The following is a 22,991-nucleotide window of genomic DNA, read 5'->3' on the forward strand; positions in this document are numbered from 1 at the left end:
TGACCCCGTGGAGGGGAAAGGCTAGGGGAGCATACCCTGACAGAAAAGCAACAGGCTTGGGCAACAACATGGAGGCCAGAAGGGCTTGGGCAAAAGCACAACTGACACCAGTTAAGGCTCAAACACAAAACATGTAAATGACGGTTTTTTCAGCAAAATAACACCAGCTGTGTCCAATCACATTTGCACTAACAGCTCCTCTGATAGCCTGTTTAAAACAAAAATTAAGCTGAATCAAGCACCTTTGTTTGCTGTAATAAAACATCACTTTGTACCTGCGTATAAGGATGTACATACAATACGCTGACATTGCCCTTGCTCTGCATTTTAACTTAAGGAACAAGTAACTCTTATACCAAAACAGTTTTAAAACAAGAATAAAGTACATCCATCTGTATCATAAGGTCATTTTTTTATTAAGGGTCCATATAAACCCCAAAAACAAATCTCATTCATGTTAAAACTCAAGATAAATATAGCTGAACACTTACCAATTGTTTCTATTACTTAGGTTCCAGGTATAATATAAATACTTAAGGCTGTATCTGGCAATAAAAATCTTGAGCGGGTATAAAAGCTTCATTTTCCCATACAGATCAGTATCACTGTATCAAAGAGCTAGATCCCAGAAAATATAACATTTTGGCATTCTCTTATGACTACAGGTCCTTATGGCTGCTCGTATTTGCATAAACAAGCATTCTGTTTCAAAACACTGAGAGTGGTTTTAAAAAACAAAAAGCAAAAACACTTTAAGCTATCATCTTTAAGAGTGAACTTTTTTCAGTAATTTAATACAGTAGTAGTTGGTTATTTCAATACCCGGGATTCCTCTTCACAACCACAACTGCTGAGCCGTTCCATAGTGCAGGCATTACAATGCAGTGGAAAATTATTTGCATATTAAACCTGTTATTAATGTGATAAACCTTATAAGGAATCTGTATTATAGACAATATGTAGTTCAAAGGGAACTTCCAGTCCTGGGAGGTAGTGATGCAGAGTTGCAAATTGCTTTAAATGGCTCTCTGGTTTTGTTCTTGTCTTTCAATTCCTGGATTATCTTCTTGCCGGTAGTGTCAATTTTTAGTTAATTTTATTATTAAAACCCCTTTGCAGTGTCTTTTCTATACACTCTGGAGTAGTAAAGTTTACAGTAGGAGGGATGTTGTGATCCTGGATTTAGCTCCCCACAGGCTCAAGGGCTTGGAGTCTCCACTCCACGAATGAGCTGCAGTCTCTTGTTAATCCATAGGAATGCATTCTACAGTGTAGCCTCACTTTTAAAAACAAATCTACATAGCCTAAGAGGCAAATCAACAGGACTATTTGATATAACACTCAGGACATTTTGGATAATTACAGGAATAACAATCCTACACACCCTGTCCTATTGCTGAGGAAAGGCAGTCTCACCTAAAAAGTGCAAATTGACCAAGGCACAAGCTGCTCTGAGCTGGTTAACTGTCCCATTCTCTATTGTTCTGATCACCATTTTCATCGTCTTCAGAGTCAGCAGACACTTTCTTAATTCTCTGGATGGCTGCCTTTATGCTTCTTTCAAGTTCGTTGCTGGATTCTCTCACAACTTTCTCCGGATCTCGATTCACTTTCCTTAGCTTAACTCCTTGTCTTATGGCTAAGAGGATGCTGTCTTTTATTGATGCATCTGAAGGTGATGAATTAGGCTTTTCCACTCTTCGAAGAAAAACTTCACCATGCCTCAGTGAGGCCAAAACCTTATCCATGGTTCCTATGGCAGAACAAACCAAGTTATTGTTCTCAAAAGAGAGGTCAGCAATACCTACATTATTTAATTATAAAACCATATAAGGATGCTTGGGATAGTTCCCTTGTCTTGTAGAGATTTAAGTATTGTCTGTCTGGACCCAGATTCCCACATTTTTCCCAAGCTAGTAGTCCCAATATCTGGAACTGGGCCCCTCAAGCTGAGAATCCAGCCCTCTCTGTCATTGCACAAGTTTATGTACTGGAGAATTAATTATATGCAAAGGAGGACACATTTCTCTTTCACTGCAGTTTTTTTAAAACATGTAAAGCAGTTACTGAACCAAAAACCTTAGCTTGTGTCCATTATTAGAAACACTAGCATTTTCCTTAGCTTGCTCAGATGCCTGCTGCCACCGTCAACTGCATTTTTGTTCAACTAAGGGAAAAATGAAGAGGTGGAAACTTGTGGTATGACAACATGATATTGAACCACTGAAATCAGTGGGAGTAATGCAACTGGCTTCAGTGGGAGCTGGATCAGACCCCTAACCAGGCTGGCAGCTCTCTTCTCAGTTCAGTTTGAACATAAATCATGTGGTAAGATCTGAATGAAATGTTCAGTGTATGTTTCTGAATTTCAGAACCCGCAGCATGCCAAGACCAGGCTGTGTGAGCTCCTCTGTTTCTTTAATACCCTGGCACCAGGCTCAGGCTACTTTGCTGGAGTCTGTTGATATCCTCAGATTCTCTCAGAAAAGGGAAGGAAGTCACCACACAAACCAATGAAAAAAAAAGCCATCTCTCTACATCAATAGGTCCAAGCTGTCAGCTGAACTGTCTGCTTTCAAGGGTTTTTTTTTTCATGTGCAGTACAGTGAAGGTTGTGTGATGAATTCTTCGCATGCTGTACTGAGAATGTAATGCTGTGCTGAATTCTGCAGTACTTTGGGAGAGATCTGCAAATGCCAGGTAAAGATGGAACAAATACCCACAAACTAATTGCACTAATTAGCTTTCTACAGAAATCAAATTGGATCTACAGATGAAGATGTGCTGCTAGTCATGGGCCACTGAGATTAACAGATGATGAGAGAGGAGCACTTATTTGTAATACCTTAGAGCTAATCTTCTGCATTCAAATCTCTATATGCTAGTTACCAAAATTTTGAATATAGCATATAAATACCTTCCCAGACTACAAATACATGCGCAAACATGTCTAATGCACAAGGATTTTGCATGGCTAAGTGTAACCTTCTAAGCAGATGGCTTTCCACTGGTGAAAAGGTCCAGGTGTTCATGTTGCAACTGTTTCTTTAATTAAAAGCTGGCTTTTCTCTCCTAAAACACAAGAAACAAACCCCACCCCTGAACTGCAAATTTCCTGCACTTTCATTTTTGAAAACATCAAAAGTGACAGTTCCAAGAGGTTAGGATTTGGAACACAACAGATTTTGCACACGCAGAAATAATGGAAAAATGTTATGAACAGCTCGAATTACCAACACTAGCAAAGTTTATAAGAGACTTAACTCCCAGTCCTGTGTGCTGGTCTGGCTGAATCACATTTTTCTATGTACACAACTTTTGCCACATGGACCTTGCTGATTTGAAGGCTTCCCTACTGTCTCAGCAGTTCAAATTTGCTTCTGTTTCACAGCCCCTTTGATGAATTAAAGTGAACTTTTTAGGCAGTCCTGCCTGTGGTGACTTTCCTAACTAGGTTGTTACAAAGGCTGGCTAGCTGTAGCATGAATATTATGACAAAGAGAAAGAAAGGAGTGTACACGTTTCAAGGGGATCACTTTGCTCAAAAAGCAGCTCTCCTGTGAATAGTGGCAATGTAAGGTTGCTGCCTTCCTACTTGAAACGACCTCCCCACACGTTTTGTGAATATCTGCTCACTTGAGTGACAAGCCTGTTAGCAGGAAGTAGCCAATACAATTATGGGAGATTGCTGCGTTCTGTTCCCATTCAGTATCTGAATTCCAACTGCAAAAGTCAACCTCTGGTTGTACCTTAACAACTCCCAAGCAGAGAACAATGGTATCTCATGGGGCATACTGTTCTTGTGATCAATGAGCACTGCAAAATGAAAAAGCCAACAACTTGACTAAGTGCACTTATAGAAGCTCTGCCCAGGATCTGAAAGTAAGTCTTACTTGGAAACTGAGCCAATTTAATCTGGGCAAGCAGGTAAGGAATTTCCACAGTTCTTGAGTTGAACAGGTGTAAAAGATGCAGCCTGAGGAGCCCTATCACTTGGTCATGCTACTCATGAGTCTTGAAGCAGTCTCATGCACAGCATGCGGGGCTGGATCCAAAGCGCACACTGTGCACAAAGCACAATGCCACTCTACAGGTACAGACCAGCTCTTCACTACTCTTCTGGCCCAGAGGGCCTGATGAGTTTGATACCCCTGATTTAAAGCATTAGACTGCACTGTCACTTGTTATACTCTGTAAACACTAAAGTGTGGGATTTGTAGGAGTACAAAGCTGTCCGCTGTAGTAACTTGCATGAGAACACCATTCATCTCAACCATCACACTTATTTCAAGAATATCTATGGCAAGGTTTTTTTGGGAGGTGGGGGTAAATACATGTATCCTCTAACTGCAGAGCATACATGTATGCTACAAAAGCCTAACTGTTAATCCAGGATTCATCCTGCAGCCAATAGGAGAGCAGGGATCACAAGCAGTGCAAGAGCCAGTGCTGAATGTGGAGCAATCCATATAAAATACAGTGCTGGGATGAGAATCATTTAGTTTTTAAATGTTGCCTTTAATTATGATGCCCCTCAAGCAGGAGGAGTGTTGTACAGTCATTTGGATGTGAGAAACCAAACGGATTCTAGTCCAGGCACAGAGGTCAAAACTTCCCTGTAACTAGGGCATCCAACCTGACAGAAAATGCTGCACTGTCCAGAAGGTCCCTCTGAGGGGTCTCAAACTGGGCTCCCCAAAATCCCTGGTTGCTCCTAAGTCTTGACTTGTGGTCAACGCTAATAGCATCTGGTCTCTAGAAGCTGGGTTAAAGGCTTTCCCAAGTCAAGAGAAGAAACTCTGTACTTCCTGTCCTTAGGACTGCAGCTACACTGTTTACCTCTACAGCCATTGGAAGGAAAAGATTATTCAACACAAGTGCATTTACCTGTGCAGTCATTTACAGAACACTTGGGTGAGTCAGCTCGTCTCTGTGTTGCAGCACCTGCTGTGGAGTCTTCACAGATGAGGGGAAGTGGCTGCTCTTTGATGGTTGTTGGTGCCGTCAAATGCAGTGGCAGAGGAGGTGGAGGGGGGGGAGGAGGTGGCGGTGGTGGAGGCATCATCATCAGTCCTTCGCTGTACTTTGGATCTTCAGTGAGAGCAAAACCCTGCACAGGGGTATCTGCTGGGATATTCTGATATGGCATTTTTAAACCCTTGCCTGGTGCTAGCTGGGTGCTGCTTGACTGCTGTGGGGCTAAACTGATTATTGACATAGGCTGAGGGGACAGCGCTGGAGTCTCATGGGAAACACCTTGTGGCTGCTTGGTGTTGTGAAGCTGTGAAGGAGGCGTTTTCAGCACAAGCTGAGCTGGACACTTCTGAAAACAAAAAGTAGCCAGATGATGTCTTCATCTTGCTGGTAAAAAAAAAAAAAAAAAAATACAGGCAGAGAGGAATTGTGGAGCAAAGACCCTCTGCTACTTGCTTGCTCAAGCAAGAGAAACCATGCTGCAGTAATTAAAGGGACTCTCAAGGGGATTTTCAGAACCCGTTACCCTATGCTCTCTACTGAAATCTGTTTCATTAGTGGGTTTTTTTTCCATCAGTTCATTGCATACAAATGCTGTTTTAATAATGAAGGGCTGCTCATGAGCAGAAGGCTCCAAGCATTTATTTTAGACAAAAGGAGGCATTTACTGAAGCACTTATTGAGGAGTGAAGGTAGAATTAAACAGGCAGCATGAACAGATAACAGTTCAGACATGTTCTGCGTATTCTGATCTGTTTGCAAGCATTCCTTTAATTGTGCTTTAGCATAAAAATAATTAGAAAAATCCCACTCCTGGCTTTTCTCTAGCCTGTTCCTTATCCATACTGTGTGTCAGAGCACAAAGAGGTAAAATGGATGCACAGGTTAACATCAGACACCCAGTAAACCCATGCAATAGAAAACCTGTCTCCTACTTGTTATGCTTTGGTGAGTATTGCTGTCATTCAAGTAAGCCTGCAGATAGGACAGTCATCAGAGTGGGTCTTGCGGCTTTGCTTTGCTGCTCTGGTGGCCTTTAGGAAGCTATTGATTACCACAGGTTCTCTGCCACTCCTCTTTCAACCTCTTGCTAAATTATACAAATGAACTAAAACACCCCACTCCCATATCCGTCTTCCCTCTTGAAAGAAAACTACAGAAGCAGAAGTGCACAGCTGCAGAGTGCTTTAAAAGTGCCCAATTGCAAAACCAATTAACCTTTATTTAATGAAGGTTCAGATGAAGGTGCCCCAAAGCAGAGCACCTTCACTAACTTCTGTTTGTCCCTACCTGCGAGCAGCCCACCCATGTCCCCGGTACTCTCTGCAGGACGGGAGGTGGGGAGGGGAGAGGCTGCTGATCTGGGGTTTGCCCAGCCTGTGCTGGAGATGGGGTTGAGTGGATTGGAGCCCCCCTGAGGTGGGGGGCTCCAATCCACCTTCCTCCATCTCCAGCACAGGCTGGGCAAACCCCAGATCAGAGCTCCCTCCCCTTCTACCTCCCATCCTGCAGTCAGCACCAGAGTTAAAAGGCAGTGGGGAGCAGGGCTAGGGGCAACTCCAAAGTGGAGCTCAATTTCCCTGCCACCCCCCCAAACAGAGAATGTTTGTTGGATGGGGTGGGGGTGGAGGGAGATTGCTGTAACTCATGGCACTTTCTGTAAAGTGCCATGAGTTACAGCAGGGAGCTGCACATCTGTCAGTACCCCTAATGTCAGCGTCACAAACCCAAGGGCTTATACTTTGCTATTAAAAAAAAAAAAAGCAGAAAAACTTAAGAAAGGCAAGACTTCTATTATACACAGTATAAAAGTCCTAACCTGGCCTCCCACTGGTAGTGTAAAGGACTGTCTGCTTTTAAAACCTAGTCCAAATGTTAAAAATAGACTGCAGAAATAGGAATGACCTTTTCTTTTCTTTTTTTTTTGCTAAGTTTCAGGCAACCATATGTCAGATTGTAGTGCAGTGACATGGTTCCATATGGTAGGGAAACAGGGTGAGATTTCAGAGTCTTGTATGTGAGAACAAACTCTTGACTTTTTCTTTTGAGACATATCTTTTTTTTTTTTTTACTTACATACTCACACATTAGTTTAACACTTGACATCACTAAACCTGGATGATGATGGATCCACTCTTAATAATTTCCCCCTTGAAGCTCACTGCCAAATTCTTCCCATTTCTAACCATTACTTAATCCACTGCTATGATGTTCTTTAAGATGTCCTAACTTAGATACTTGTAACTGCCTAAAAGCAAGGCTTTAAATAAAGCACTGAATAAACTATTCAGTCTTACAAACCTTAGTGCGCTTTTGGACAGTGGTCATAAAACGGAAAAGAAGAAACAGATACCAGTCAACATTAATGGTTTGAACATGGCCCATATCAATCAAACTCATGAATGAAATGTACCAATAGGTACACAGGAATGTAACGTGCTTACTGAGGGCAGCATCACCCCTCTCCATGCAATCTAATCATCTGAAAACACCCGTAATGATCTTTTATTTAAGCAAAGATCCAAATGACCGATTGAAGAGGTTCTGTTTTATGGAAAGATTGCTGCCTTAAGTACCGTTTAAAGTGAGCAGGAGCTACTGAAACTCTTCTCTTAGCCTCTCTGGGCATTTATACACACACATTTTCATGCTCGACATGATTAACTGAGTCTGCTCCACATGTGAGCTGACGCGCACAGCACTGCATCGCTTGCAGCTGTATAAACAGCGAAATGCGTGTCAGCGTGAAATAGATGTTGGCGGTGCACTTTTGAACTAAAACACCTTCAAAAGCGCTTTTCAAAATGCCCAGCGCTGCAACACTTGCATGTGTAAAAATGTCCTTTGTGGCAATCCTGAAGTCCATAGCAGAGGAAGAACAATGGATTTGGGGAAGATAATTACACAATATTTTCAGTGGAAACACTCTTCCAGCATATGTAGATCACATTACCTTGAACACTTGCATACAGTTTTTATGTCAGTGTTTTAGAAGGATAAATCATTTCAGTATCTTCAAGTTTTAACTATCCTTTTAAAATTATATTTACAGTACTTGCCTCCTTGAATGTTTTCAGCCTCTCCAGTGTTTTCTGGCGTTCCTGGCTTATCCAGGTTTTCTTCTTTTTCTCTTCCTCTTTCTTTGTCTCTCGTTTCTACATTTAAAGACACGTGAGTAAGCTTTGGGCAGGCAGAAGCATGGCTGGCAGGCTCTGCAAGTTTTCCTTTGGTACTCACGATCTTTATGCTGTGATGCTGCTGGTAGCGTTTTATCTTTTCCTGGGCCTCCTGAAGTCGAAGCTGGTGGCTCTCTTCACATTGCTCCTGATGGAATAATAAAATTCAAACAACTCCCAATTAGCTTGTCAAAGTGTGTGTGAAATCTATGCTCTGAAAAGCAGTTGCAAAAGAAGCATCCTAAGTTCAGGAGGTACAGAATGGGACTAGAAATTTGACATCTGCAGGAATCTTTCCACAGACTTTGGGCATTAGCTCTGGATTGTGATGTCTACCCTAGACTGGCAGATGGGGCTACAGAGGAAGCAGACAACTTTGCAGAGTGCAGAATTGCCTTGTACTGCTTCTCATCCCTATGGTCCATTTAGGACAACAGCTAAAGAAGCTGTATGTAACTGTCCACAGCCAGGCAGATGGTGGCTGAGATGTGAGGGAGAAAGGGAAAGGAGGAGAGAGGGGAACTGAAAGGTACCAGGCTCCTCCATTCGATACTCCAAATGTCTTATTTATAAAATTAGAGATAGCACATGCACACACAGCATGGTAAATACTTCCCAGTAGAATACTCGCCATCAGTAATGAAACGCATCAGAGAAGTTGCAAGTTTCATTACTTTCTGCCCAAATCATTACCCAAGTCATTTGTTTGTCATTCTACAGATGCAGGTTTTTTATCTAAAAGGTTGGTTAGGCATTTGCCAATCACCTAGTACTTGGCTTCTGTGTTAAATAACCAATAGATTGCTATTGAGTGAGTAAAAAATCAAAGCAGAAGAAGCAATCATGGGAGACAGAGTGATTCAGGAAGTATCACTAGCAAGAGTCTGATAGTAGCTACTGGAAGTTCCAAGGGTAGAGGCATTTGTTCCGAGCTGAGCAGATATATGCCACACTGTTCTCTGCGTTTGGGTCTGAGATAGCATGGATGTAAAGCAACTGAATGTGCAGCGCTTGGTGGAAAGCACTGGGAGGCTCAATTTACGCACGTTTCCAGTTTGTGGTGCTCGCTGTAACTAATGCAAATGGAAAATAAAGCACAAAAACCCCATAAGCTGAAGAGGCCAGAGAGAAAGCTGTAGTAGCAAAAGCTTTCTATCACCCCACACAAACACAAAGTGTAACAGATCACCATGCTGTACTTGTCGTTTGTACCTGCAGCCTTTTGCATTTTGAGGTAGACTTCCTCCTGAGGTGCAGCTGCTTTATACCAGGCTACCAGGGCAGAGCACCTATAACTATAGCTGACTATAGGAGGACTCACCCCATGTAGGAGAACAGCCAGCATAACTGCTGTTGCATCAACCTCATACCAGGTACTGGGGCAGGGACACAGCTGAGGTTTCACTGGACCCTAGGAACCTCATGATGTCTGCCATTCCCTTAAGATAACCAACCTAAGTTAGAGCAACCTTAACACATTCTGACAGTCTGTTCCACCACACAGCTGACCTAGAAGCACAAAGCTAGCTTCAAGCTGCCACTGCCTCCCAGATGGGGTCACAGCACCCAGTGCCACGCTGTCCTGTATACACTCCTCCCAAAGCTTCCCTTTACAGTTCCCTTTCTACCCCCTACAAAGGAGGATTTGCACTACAAGCTAGAAAGAGTGCCCAGCTCCTGGACTGCATTTACTTTTTTGTTCCTGAGGTAGGCTCTTCTCGCACAGATAGTCCCACGTTTAGTCTCCAACTGCTGAGTCTTCAGCCTCAGCTTAGTCACTTCTGATGACTGAACATAATGCGGTCCCCTTTTCTGTTCAGTGACCTGGAGTTCCTCAGGATTTTCACATGTATCATAGTAAACAACTTCATCCTGTTTCTCTAGAAAGGCATTCAGTTTTTAAAAACAAAACCCCAAACCCCAGAAAGCTCTAAAGTTCTTTAAAAAACTAGTGACACTAAGACATAGAAGCTGATAAGCAAGTTGTTAGAAGTACATTTTAAACCTGATTTGAGCCCTGAAAATATTTGTGCATATTTATAACTTTACTCACCAAAGTAAAGTTACCGATGGGTTTTCTAGCTCAGGTTTAAGCCTTTACTGCTGCCATGGTTTGGCTTCCCACTTAAGATGCTGGGAATTTTTTCTGGTTACTCATACCTTTTCCTTCATTGAGTCTCTTGGCAAACTGAAAACCATTCTGAATTGCAACTAATCCATTTCTTTTACTACAAACATATATTTTGATTACATTAGACAATAAGCAATAACATTATTTATCCAAACACTACACTGTCTACTAATGGAGACTACTTAACCCAACTAATTAACATTGCTTATATTTATAACTTGTCATAAATACACTGTTTAGAAAAAAGCTAGTTAGCAAAAAAGAATCCTAAGTAGAATCAAATTATAATCGCTTTCTTTTGTTGTTAATATTGTGTATATTGCAATTCTACATTATTCGGTTTGCCATTCAATTTTAGGGCACCATCAATGATTTTTTTTCTTTCAATTACATAATTTGTATAAGATGTATGCACAATTGCTAATTTATATTTCCAAAACATGTATACGTGCATGGCAGGTGCAGTTAGGACTTGCTGTCTGTGTTCCTTTACCCATTTATCAATAAGTGTTATCAAATTTGCTTCATAAGACACTGAATTGAGTTTACTGAAATGTCTTGATGTTGAGAGAAAACTTTTAAATGGAACAAGAGCTGAGTAGCAGCAATGCACTCTTTTACAGGATGTGTGCATCTCTACGTTTGTATGTTTTTAGGCTGTGATTATTTTCTTCTTACCTTTAATCTGTCTTTTTAAGGTCTCTAATTGGGCAATGAGCAGCATTTCTTCATGTTTCAGTATCTCAAGTTGTATGTTATACAATTTCAGCTGAGTTTCATAGTACTCTATTTCCAGTTCCTCTACTACAGCTATATTCTTTTGTTGTTCGTCAAGGTTTTCCATCTGTACATTTCCAAACAAGAAATAAAAAAGCATCAGTAATGGAGTGTGTGAGTGAGTGTGCGCATGCATACACGCAGACGTTCTCACCTCTTCTCCATGAAAGTTAGTTTTTGACAACATGCTTGGAAATAGCAAGAGTAAGCAGACTGACTCTCAAGTTGGTTCAGCTGAGGAGATATGGTCGCTCCTAAAAGTGACCCACAACGAAGTGGGAGAAGTATATAAAGTATACCCTTACCATTGCTTTTCAGCCATTTATGAACACCACTAGTTTTGAGAGTATTGTGCAAAAAAACCCCTCAAACCCAGTTTTCTCCATTATAAATTCATATCTTGTCTTCCAAGAGAACATTCTCTGGCAACTGGAGAACTAGAAAAATGCTGACCTTGCAAGTTTTGAAGAGAACGAAGGGTAAGCAATTACAGGATGTTTAGCTGCACTGCTTATCATTCCTGGGATGTGTGTTCAGTTTGGCTTACCTACTTAACTATCCATTTAAAATGGAGCTGCCATATGCAGCAGCTGCTAGGGCATGGTAAGGCACAGTGTCACCTATAAATATCCTGATCTCAGTGACAAGTGCTTTGGTATCATGGGAACAAGTGCAACCAATACTTTCTTTAGAAAGAGAAGAGGGCTTCAAGCAGAAACTAAAGGCAGCTGATACTACCTCAAGAGTCACTCATTTAAAGCACACTCTGTGGCATTGCATCAAGTCTTTAAAAGTCAAAAGGGAAACTTTGAATTTTAAGGGCTTGAACAGGATCTCCAGTCATGAGGGCCCATGTCACATGGCCTGTAAAATCCTCAGCTATGTTTGAAAATGCATGTTCAGCATTTGATTTTATAAGACAGGATCAAAATCTAAATGTCTGATTTTTTTTTCCCCAAATGACAATACAAGACGTGGCTGCACAAGCTCTATGAATTTTCTCTATGCCAACTGACCAGAAATACTGAGATAGCAATTGTAATTTTCAGCAGTTTATTGTTGGTTTAACTACTAAAAAGTTCTGGTCAGTAAAAATATTATCTGGTATGCATAGAACAGAACCACAAACATTAAAGGAACAGAATACTGTATCTATGTAACTTTCATTTTTTCTTTTTATGATAAAGCTGCTATTAATAACAGTTCTCCATTATGCCAAAGTCAAATACAACAGTGTTTTTATATAAGCACAAATACACAGCTGTTAATTCCAAGTACAGGTGGGGCATTGTACTACGCACAGAAAATAACAATCAGAGGATTACAGAAGCAGGTAGAATTCTGATCTTTTTCAAATTTGCCAATTGTAAAAATGTCTGCTTCTTGATACAGTCCTCTTCTTCTCCCCCAAATACATGATTTGTTGAGTAGAGGAAGTAGAGAATTTTAGGTATGTATTCTTCCATAATTTCAGAACTAATTTTGAAAAGCAGGGAGTTTTTTGTTTCAAAACTGTTGTTGAGAAACAAAATAATTCGGCACATTTGATCAACTCTGTGATTTAGCATGTGCTCAAGTACTTTGCTGAAAGAGCGCCTTTTAAGTCTGAATTCATTAACAACAGGGTCTAAAAGACACTTGTTGACTGGATCAAGTCTTTAGCATGGTAGAAAAAAGGACATGAACCACATTTTGCTACAGTCTTACTTTTTTCCGAATGCCAGCTCTCTTCTTCTTCAGACACAATTCTTTTGCTCTCCTGTGCTGAAGAGTCTCTTTAGCTAACATGTACTTCAGGTTTTCTTGCCTTGGAGAAGCCGATGCCCAGCTGGCTTGGCCAAATCTCAGCTGATCTTGTTCCATCTGCTTGTTCATTGCTGCCAAATTAAAGAGTTTCAACAAGATATAAATGCTGCTGTACTGATAGGCCCCATTAGTCTATGGAAAATGAAGTACTGAGGAACTGGGGTGGGGGGAGTAAGAGCATTACTTTTATACATGTACTGACTGTATATATATTTTTAAACAACAGGACTAGAAAGGCTGAAATCAGAGTGCTATAAAGTCAAACTAGTTCTGCCATTAAATACTCCATTAAATCCTTAACAGTTTACATGCTAAGAGTTAGTCTTCTGCAATAAGGGTCAGCAATTTCGTAAGGTGGTATCTGGACCAACTGTGTAATTGGGATAGAACTGGGCAAGCTTTTAAATGCAACACATTCTGAATTTAAATTTCAAACGTCTTGCATTCAAAAGCTCGTCCAATTCTCTCCTAACTACAGTTGGTCCAAAAAAAGATGCCATTCTAAGAAATCCTTGCTTCTGTAAGACTGACGTAATGGCTACATCAGTCTTACACTATCATAATGTTAAGGGGGGTGGGGGGGGCATATAAATCCAGTAATAAATAAAAATATTTGCTGAGGTTTGTAAGGCCCAAATCTTGGTCCACTGATGCAATTCTGGGTGCAGACACTCTTTTAACATATGCTAGGGGCTCCTCCTAGCCCCATGATATGCAGTGGTGTAATTGCAATGACAATATAAAGGTTTTTTTCTTATCTGAGCTGCAGTCTTATTCTCAGCAGTGCTGCTTAGGGGTATGTAGGCCTTAGAGTCAATTCTTCACAAGTTACTTGGCTTACCTGTCAGGGCTTTCACAGTTTCTTTGAAATAGTTCACAGTGATGTCCTGAATAGAGCACACTGCTTCTGCAGCCTGCTTAGTCCATTTTGCAACTTCTTTCTGTAGGGCTTCTATTCTTTTAGGGCCCAGGTTATCAAACTGCAAGGATTTCTATGAAGAGATATGTTGTGCAATTAACCACTGATCATTATCATGTTGTTTAATCAAAACAATGCCACATAGACAGGCCAATAATGGCTTTTGTGACCTCCACACTCCTTGTCACAAAACAAGTAAAAAATAACACCACTGCACGTTCATTTAGTCAATGTGATATCAGGAGCATAGGAGAAAAACTGTTCGCTAGGGTGCCCCAGAGGAGGACAAGGACAGCAATGGCCATAAACTGTTAAGAGGATGGTTTCAGGTGGGATGTAAGGAAGAACTTATTTACGGTAAGGATGGCCAGAATATGGAACAGACTTCCTAAGGAGGTGGTGCAGTCTCCAACCTTGGAAAGCCTGCAAGAGGAGCCTGAACAGACACCTTGCTGGGATCATTTGATCTCAACAGTATTCTGACCCAGAGCAGGGGGTTTGGACTCAATCATTCAAGGTTCCTTCCAGCCCTTAGTTTCTATGATTCTACAATAATGACTTGAGCATTTCCACTGAGAAACAATGGATTCAATTATTTCTTAGGGTGGCATTAAACAGTCATCTTAAAAAATCACCTTGGGTTCAAAAAGTTTTCCCTGCTAATAAAAGTAACTCATGTACATTCTGTTCTCTTTGGTTTATACCATGCATTTGACAGCACTACACACAGTCAATTTTTCCTCTCTGCAATAGCATGGTTTTCATAATAGCAGGGTTAAAAAAAAAAAGATTTAAGTACCAAGTTAACACACTTGTAACATCCACAACAATGGGCAGGGAGCACAAAAGAAAAAGTGCAGTGCCTGAAAACACTACTACTTGTTTTTTTTAAGGAGATGATTTGAAATATAGAGTCTAATCTTCCTTTGCAGATTTCAATTTAAAAAGAATAGAAGTTTCTGAGTTAGGTTTGTGAACCCTACTCTGCACTTATCACATCATAAATAGAAGAGCATACTAGCTTACTTTCATAGCATTTGTAAATTCAGTATCCAAGACAATTATGGTAAGTTAACAATAGTGTTTCATCCTTAATTCAGAATTATTCTGCTTCTGTTCATTTCATCTGAGACATTAGTTTTAAAGATTATACAGTGAAATGTTAAAAATCATAGCAATCCATGATAGTGTTCCTTAACTACAGGGGCATAATATCAGGGTCAATCTGATGCAACACAGAAAATATTGACATTGGATGAGCTTTTCCATGCGATATAGAAGCACAGATCCCTCAGAAAGTTAATGTATCTCATGTTCATAAGTGGCTCAGGTCCCTGTGAACAGAGAATGAATACCAGGGGGAAAAATTCCAGAGAGCAGAACAGGGTGAGGAACTGGATGGAGAAAATAAAAAAAGATGTTAGTGAAAAGCCAACTGAAAACATTGGCTGAGTTGCTGCTATTCAGCTGTATACCACAGATTCTACACATCCTCTGAGGATAGATCAGCTGTAACTTTGAATTCTTCAGGGTTTTATCAAGTCAATCATAAATTTTGTGGGCTTGGGGACAGAGGGAGTAAAGGAAGACAAAATCTGGGGACTTAAAGACACTTAAGCAATTTGGGGGCCAAAACTGCCCAGTGGGCAGGTGCAGTGCTACACCTGATTTGATTTTTGTCCTCAAAGGGAATACCTACCAGGATTTCCAGCTTGTACAACGTTGCCAATTCTCTCATATCTCTAAAGGGCTGCAGTAAATATTGGTAGAATTGTGTTGCCATAGTAACTAAATCCCAGTAAGCCTCATCTTCTTCTTCATAAACCTTCATTAAAGCTACCATTGTGTCAGCATTTTTATGCCGCTGAAGAACCTAGCAGATAAAAGGTTTGAGAGTTAGTCTCAGCTGCAGTACTTCTGTTTCTGGGCAAAACATGACAGTCTCTCAAAGATTGCCTTTTGCATTTGTGTACATTACAACACTGGCATACTTCAGCAGAAAGAACCAATCACTTGTTGTTACATGAAATAGCCAAGACTTCCAGTTATGAGGAGATGTAGTCCAGGTATTGGCAATTATTCCCCAATAAGAAATATCACTGATGACAGTTTCTTGAGGGCACTAATTACTACATATTGCACGTGAAGAATGACTGCACAATGATGCCTTGACCACTTCTTATTGTAAAAATTCTGATAGATGTGCACAGAGGATTTTGTCCACATTATAAATATGAAGATTCACAGGGTAAGCAGAAAAGATGCACTTTGTAGGTCAAATAAGGTATTCCTTTAAAAACTAATTATTGCATTGTTCCCCTCAGGCCTACAAAATGCCTAGTAATAAGAAATGAGCTATGATAAGCAAAAATCTGACCCTAAGCATGAACACACTGACTTTCAGACCTGGACTACTTCTCCTTTGAACTTCTAGTGCAATGAGGGGCAACTTTTTTTTTTTTTTTTTTTTGCAGATATGCCACAAATTATTACTGCGCCCTCCTGAGTGCTACTCTGATCCCTACTTCCTCTTCCCAATCTGCTGCTCTTCTTTCTGCTTCTTGGCCTGTGCTTCCGCCTGATCTGTTGCTTGTCACCTGTCCCCTTCCCGATCTGCTGTGTGCCACATGCAGAGGCTGCTCATGTCACTTGTCACACTCATGCCTCAGATTGGCCACCCCTGTTCTAGAGTAACCTACAGTTATAATCCTAAAGATACATGGCATTCTTATACTACAGGAACCTAACCTAACAATACCAATTATGTGAATTTTAACCTTTATTTCTTCCATACATATTCAAACTGTCTTTTAATACATGTCTGTATCACACCTAATCCCTAGGGTCCCACTCTCATGAGGTTTTTTGTGTGTCTGCCATACAGGTTTTGAAAACTTGCACAATTTAATAGTGTGCTAGAGATTTTCACAGATTAGTCCCACACTAGACATGAGGCCATGATTTACTGATGACAGAGTTTTTTCAAATTCATCTGAGAGCAGCTAAATTCGACAGTGGTATTTGCCAGCAAACACAAATGTTGCTTTTTATGCTAATTAAGCTGAGGTAAGCTCCATGAGAAATGAGGTAGGGTCCTGAAAGGTTGTTGGTTTGGATACTGGGATTTTACGCAGAGGAGGGAAAGAAGAAATCTTTGGAAAATGCGGGCTCAACTGTGTTCCTATTGAAAACAATGGGGTGAGACCTTTGACTCTGTCTTCCCAAATGACCCTGGGGAAAAAAGGGTGCTTAGAAGCTAAGGTCTGGCTAGGACAGAATACCTACAATGCAACTTCTGTCTTCCAACTATTTTCTCACAAGCATGCTGGCCATGTCAGAAGCCAGGCCTTATACTACAGGAAGTGCTATGGCTCGCGGGGGATAGTCCCTGGAGGCTGCCCTAACTTAAGGAGAAGGCAGGATAGGTTTGCACCTTAAAGACTAATGAAAATGGAGATATCTAAGCTTTCTTAAGCAGTACCTTGCTTCATCAAATGCTCTGAGGGTCATCATAGCATCTGTTAAAAACAAGCCACAGCTTACAAAGGCTTTAGGCATCTCTGATTTCAGTAGCCTATAAGGTACAAATCTATCCTGCCTTTCCCCAACTTCAGACTCATACAGGTAACTGCCTCTCTCTGCCATAACTTAGGCAAGCCTCCCAAGGGTCACACCGCAGTGAGAAGCTTGGATTTTTTCCCCCCATTATTTGAGCCAAGTGAAAAAATGTATGTCATGAAAAAAAAACCCTTTGGTTTTCCTTTCTGGTTCTCATGCACAGTCCCAAAGCATGGGAGGGGGATGTGGTCATGCCCCTGCTGGAGAACATTTACATTTGGGGAAAGTAACAGGAGCAAAATTTTCTCCCCAAGCATGTTTTTTATTCAGCTTAGATTTTGTAAGCCACTCCCTGTGACACTTCACTTTCTAGAAGTCTAGCTCACCACTAACTATACTGCTACTACTGGTATTGCTGGTTTTTTTCCAGTGAACTTGACTTAGGAAAATAGTATTATTTCATGCTGAGTTGTCCTCCCCCCCTCTGATGGGCTGAGGTATCTGGGAAGGCAAAGCAGAATATTTTCATTTACTATATGGCTATAAAAATAGGAAGAGAATGCCCTTGTGTTTATATCAATTTTGAGTCAAAAGCTATGGGTTTTATAGTTGCCTTTGCTTCAGAATTCCTATGCAACCTTGGGGAAATAAGTGATTTTTTGTGCCTCAACTACCTTGCCTCTAAGATGCAGGTGGTTACCTCATGGGCATTACTTCATCAGCATTTGCAAAGCCTGAAGATACAAGTAATGTTGTGTCAGGAGATGCTTTAGCCATGTCTCCACATTGCCAGAACTAAGCTGTTGTAAACGTTTTCACCAAGCATGCTAAAAACCAAAGCTGATGTATGGTTCAGAAATATACTTCTAGGTGCTGCTGGTACCTTTTGCAAAAAGAAAAATTAACCCAAATCATGTTTTAATATGATGCCACACTTCTGACCCTGCTTATTCTAGCAATCCAGTTATAGTAGGCATTACAGTGCAACAACCAAACCTGAGTATCATCTCTAATAGACTTATCTTTTTCAATAGTGTTCTGGGAAAATTTTAAATCCTATTACACCCTTTAAACAATGAAATGTATCAGGTTGTGTAAAGCACTAGGCCAGTGCTGATTCTCCCCCTGCAAAAGTACAGTAGTCCTGAAACACCTCCCATCCCCTTGTTCTGAAGAAGTTAAATTGTTAAGTAGTTGTATGGATACAGCATAATTGGTCATGCCACTAATTGTTTTTAACAAAGCAATGGACTACCTGCAGCTGTGCTCTTAAAGGGGATTATTTACAAAGCAAAATACCTCAACTGCTTAACCCTCACCTAATAAGGAACAGACTCTCAACATTTCCTTTAATTAGGAAAGAATCTTTTCTTGCTTTCATTGGTCTGCTCAGGTATCAGAAGATGGCTTTTTTTTTCCCCTTAAACCAGAAATACTTTTATTGGTATAGGAAGAAAGACCTATAATGCACTTAGGCCAGAATTTTGCATTAGACAGAAAAAGATTGTTGCGCCCCCTCAAATCAAGCATTTGCCATATGTCCACAGCCAGCGAGGCATTTAAAACCCTCACCAATACAAATGCACCACTGTATTTTACATCAAAGACAGATTTCAGGGAAGAAAAGAGATTAAATTATTACAGTACTACTGATTAAGAGTGTTGTGTTATTTTGTTTTTGGCAGATGCAACACTGGATGTTCTTTCGGCATAGGTGGTTGGTATTTTTTTTTTTTTTTAGCACTCAAGTTCTGGTAGTCTTAAAGTTTCAGCTAAATACCTCAAAACATGCATGTGTACTGTCTACTTGAAATCTACTTCAACTGCATGCTACTAAGCCTGAAGAAGTCTACACTACTCAACCATGGTCACTTTGCTGTTTTTGGATAGACAAGGAATATGTGATCAGACAAACACTAACTCAGGGTTGTCCTGGCATCCTAGGGCGCCTTGAGATCCTCTCAAGGATGATTTGTGGGGAGAGGGGGCTTCTTGGCTTTTTGCAACAGAATAATTGCTCTATTTTTCAGTAGTCAAAAACAAGTATAAGCTCAGAGCTGACATTTCCTAGGGAGCCCCCACTGTAACCAGGCTGAGGAGCACTCGCTGACTGGTTGCACTTTCCTCTAGCTCCAGTGGCTGTTCTAGCTATGCCTCAACAGTGCCACCCCCTCACTGAAAGCCAGCTTGGAGAGCAGTAGTTCCCCACTAGTCCGGAGTCAGGGTAGCTCCACTAGGCTAAAAAAACCCAACCAGATAACTAGCTTGATTCACACCAGAACATTTTGTGTTACATCAAGTCTAAATCTTACAGACAACTAATCTCAATGTCCCACATTACATACAATTTTTTTGAATTAGCAATGATCCTTCTGAGGCAGAGTTAATTCAATTTGTCATTTGATGTGACTGGCTGGGCTGCATCTGGTCTTGTTGGGAGTTGTGTCTTGGCCTCCTCAGGGCCACATAAGACCAACAGTCTGTTTTTGCTGCTGCCTAGCGCAGTGTGCCTCTGAGCCACAGTCACCAAGATCACCTCAGGCCCAGCACTTCTCCCTCAGGCAAGCACCTGTGGAGCCATCTGTCTTGCTCCATTTTGCCAGGTCACTTCTAACCTGTCAGGCTGTGAAAATAGCCAGCCAGTTTGTTGTAGCCCTGATTAGGCCAGAATAGGACTTGCACCAAAATAGCTATATGGCCCACTCCTTTGCACATGAGGGGTGAAAACCAGTGTTGCCCAACGTCTCATTTGTGCCATCAAAATTTCTGTGGCAGTGCAGGCACTAAGGCAACAGGCATCGGTTCCCGTTGCTGTACTGCATGAAAGGCAAATCAGCGGTGCAACAAGGTAGGAACAGACTCTGCTGCTTTATCACCAGGGGTGCACGTTCCCCCTGCAGACTGCCCCAGCTGCTTGCACTCTCCTGCCACCCCAGGAGGTGCTCTGGGGGCCTGAGGGTTGCCTCAAGCCCTGGGAAGACCAGGCTGCGCTCCCCAGGGCGCTGAGGGTGGCACCTGGGCTGGCTGCCCCAGTCACCAGGCGGTAGTTATGCTGCTGCTGAGACCAACACAGGGAACTGCCTCTGTGCACTTTATGTGAGGCGAGTTCAGTCAGCCAGGCTCTCCCTGGGCCAGGGAAGCACAGGCAGCCCTTGCCCTGGGGAGGGGGAAAGCCCCTCCGGGCTGCAGGGAGCAGAGCAGAGACCAGGCCTGGTCCCGGCCGTGGGGGGCGCCTGGGCCTGGCTTCGGCTCCGATGGTGGCGTGGCCCGGGGGCCAGGACTTGGGCCGAGCCCCGGCCGTACCGTGCGCAGCGCCTGGGTGGCGGCGGCCAGGCGGGCCTGCAGGGCAGCGCGGCGCAGCTCGGCCAGCGGCTCGCAGTAGGCGGAGTCCGGGTCGCGGGCGAAGAGCGCGTCCAGCACCAGGCGGCGGCCGCACAGGTCCAGCGCCCGCGCCAGGTAGCGCTCGAGCCGGCGGCACAGCTCGTCCATGGCCGCCGCCTCCTCCTCGGCCGGGCCCGCGGCGAACAGCAGCGCCCACAGCCCGCGGGCGCGACCCTCCAGCAGCGCGGGCGGCAGCGGCGGGAAGCAGGGCTCCAGGCCCGCGCTCAGCGCCGCCAGCTGCCGGTGCACGCCCAGCAGCGCCCGCGCCGAGAACAGCCCGGCCCAGCTGCGCTCCGCCGCCGCCGCCGCCGCCGCCTCGCCCGGCCCCGGCCCCGGCCCCGGCCCCGGGCCGCCCCGGCCCGCGCGGCTGTGGCACGTCACGGCGAACTGGGCCTCGGCCGCGTTCCAGCCCACGAGGAAGCGCAGCGCGCCCGGCTCCGGCTCGGCGAAGGCGGCCTGGCGCACGGCCACCCACCCCTCCAGGCTGTCGGGCTGCGCCGCCGCCGCCATTGCCCCCGCGCCCCGCGGGGCGGCGGAAGGGAAAGTGACATGGCCTGGGCTGGCGGGTGTTGGGCACCGTCACCGCGGCCGAGGCTGCCCATTGGTGGCTTCACTTGGGGGGAGGAGCCAAAGAGTTACCCCCGGAAGTGACGTAAAGGTGCAGGAGGAAGGGGGCAAGAGGGAGCTGCTGCTGCAAGTGACGAGTGAGGGCAGGTGCTTGTGGACTGCGGGGGAGGGTTGTACTTGAAAGCGCAGCACTGGAGGGTTCCCCCTACACACCACTACACCCCGCCTCCACCCACACCTACAACCCCCTTCACACACACACAGCACTACACCTCCACCCACACACCCACCACTACAATCTCCTCCACACACACACACACACACACACACACAGCACTACACCTCCACCCACACTCCCACCACTACAACCCCCTCTACAAACACCCTGCCACACAGAGCACTATAACCTCCACCCCCCCTCAACCTCTTTCTACACACTCACACACAGTACTAGAACCACCCTCTGCTCCACACACACCACCACAAATCTCTAGACACACACACACACACACACACACACAGCACTACAATTCCCCTCTAGACACACCACACAGAGCACTACAATTCCCCTTTCCACACACACTGTCTCTCCCTGCCTCCCTCCCTCCCTCTCTAGCTGGTTCAGAGTCATGGGCTGCCCCAGTTGCCCTTTGCCCAGCCTTGCACTTGATCTGACACCCAGAGGTGTGAGAGGGCAGCCGGGCACCCAGGGACAGCAGGTTGCACAGGGGCACTGGCAGTGTCTGGTGGCTGCCGTGCCACCGGTGCTGTTGTGCAGCTGTGTTGGGCAGTGTTATTTTTCTGCCCTTTCCCTGCCACTGTGCTGGCACCTGGGCCAGTGGCCCCAGTCACCACGTGCTAGTTATGCTGCTGCTGCTGAGACCAACACAGGGACCTGCCTCTGTGCACTTTGTTAAACATGGTTAGTTCTCCTAGGTTTAATTCAGAAGCAGAGCATGGGAGCACAGCAAACATCTGCAGCCCCTGAGGAATTGCTTGAGCACAAATAATCCACGTAGGAAATGGAGAGGGATGGGTGCCCTTCACTTTTATGTTGAGGGGAGTTATGTGACTGGAACATTTACTGAGAAATAGTGCATGCATCCACTACTGCTTCTAATACAAATGACTGAAGCATGGCCATCCTGCTGTCCCTCATCCTCCTGCCTTCTCCTCACCCCACCCCAGGGTCCTTCAGCAGTTAGGGCACTGAGGTGCAGAAATCCACCCCTGCTGGCATCAGTGTCCAAAAAGCAAACAGAACCAAAACTTTCTCTCCAAACTGTTCCTGGGAATAGCTTTCTCTTATTGCCTGTTCTGCTCCTCGGTAGTCTTTAGCCCTTTTCTTGGTTCAGCTTCCAACCCTTCTATGTTTCAATCAGTCCCTTCTTCCCTTTGCTGGCAGGGAAGGTGAAGCATGCACCTTTGCTGCAGGGTATCACCTTGCAAGATAACTGATCCCATGGAGTCATCCCTAAAACCTGAAGAGTTGGGCTGTGTGCCTAGGCCTTGCCTCATGTGTTTATGGAATGAATAGGCCGGTAGGCAGCAGTTATGGTATGCTCTATCGTACCTTTGTAAGGCTTTATAAAGCATGTCGTTTGGCAGGTTTATCTGATGGATGGAAGACTGCTGCAAAACATACAGATGATATTTGTCATTCAGCCAGAACTTGGTGCTGCTTTTTCTGTATTTAAATACA

At 43.6% G+C, this 22,991-nt stretch overlaps 2 protein-coding genes across 2 annotated transcripts in view; one reads left to right on the forward strand and one right to left on the reverse strand.

Moving 5' to 3' along the window:
* Positions 1 to 393: 393 nt before the first annotated feature.
* On the reverse strand, positions 394 to 21,282 carry WHAMM (WASP homolog associated with actin, golgi membranes and microtubules). The gene is made up of 10 exons (XM_006259362.4): positions 20,645 to 21,282; positions 15,483 to 15,656; positions 13,706 to 13,856; positions 12,766 to 12,935; positions 10,960 to 11,125; positions 9,843 to 10,030; positions 8,212 to 8,298; positions 8,034 to 8,129; positions 4,888 to 5,323; positions 394 to 1,753 (listed from the first exon to the last, which is right to left on the reverse strand). The coding sequence occupies exons 1-10, from the start codon at positions 21,230 to 21,232 to the stop codon at positions 1,461 to 1,463; spliced, it is 2,349 nt and encodes a 782-aa protein (XP_006259424.3). The 5' UTR covers positions 21,233 to 21,282; the 3' UTR covers positions 394 to 1,460.
* The window catches only part of FSD2 (fibronectin type III and SPRY domain containing 2), a 37,176-nt gene continuing 35,459 nt past the window's right edge, over positions 21,275 to 22,991 (forward strand). The window contains exon 1 of the mRNA XM_059714638.1: positions 21,275 to 21,426. The gene's annotated coding sequence lies outside the window, so the exon portion shown is untranslated. The remainder of the gene's footprint in view (positions 21,427 to 22,991) is intronic.

Source organism: Alligator mississippiensis, chromosome 11 (assembly GCF_030867095.1).
Source record: "Alligator mississippiensis isolate rAllMis1 chromosome 11, rAllMis1, whole genome shotgun sequence".
Lineage (NCBI taxonomy): Eukaryota > Metazoa > Chordata > Crocodylia > Alligatoridae > Alligator > Alligator mississippiensis.

Bases quoted from the DNA above. Each gene is read 5' to 3' on its own strand.
- WHAMM (XM_006259362.4), bottom strand. From the start codon at position 21,232: ATGGCGGCGGCGGCGCAGCCCGACAGCCTGGAGGGGTGGGTGGCCGTG. The intron at 12,936-13,705 runs GTAAGCCAAGTA...TTAATTTGGCAG, and splicing joins AACTGTGAAAGCCCTGACAG to CAATGAACAAGCAGATGGAA. The intron at 10,031-10,959 runs GTAAGAAGAAAA...ATGCCTTTCTAG, and splicing joins CTTAAAAAGACAGATTAAAG to AGAAACAGGATGAAGTTGTT.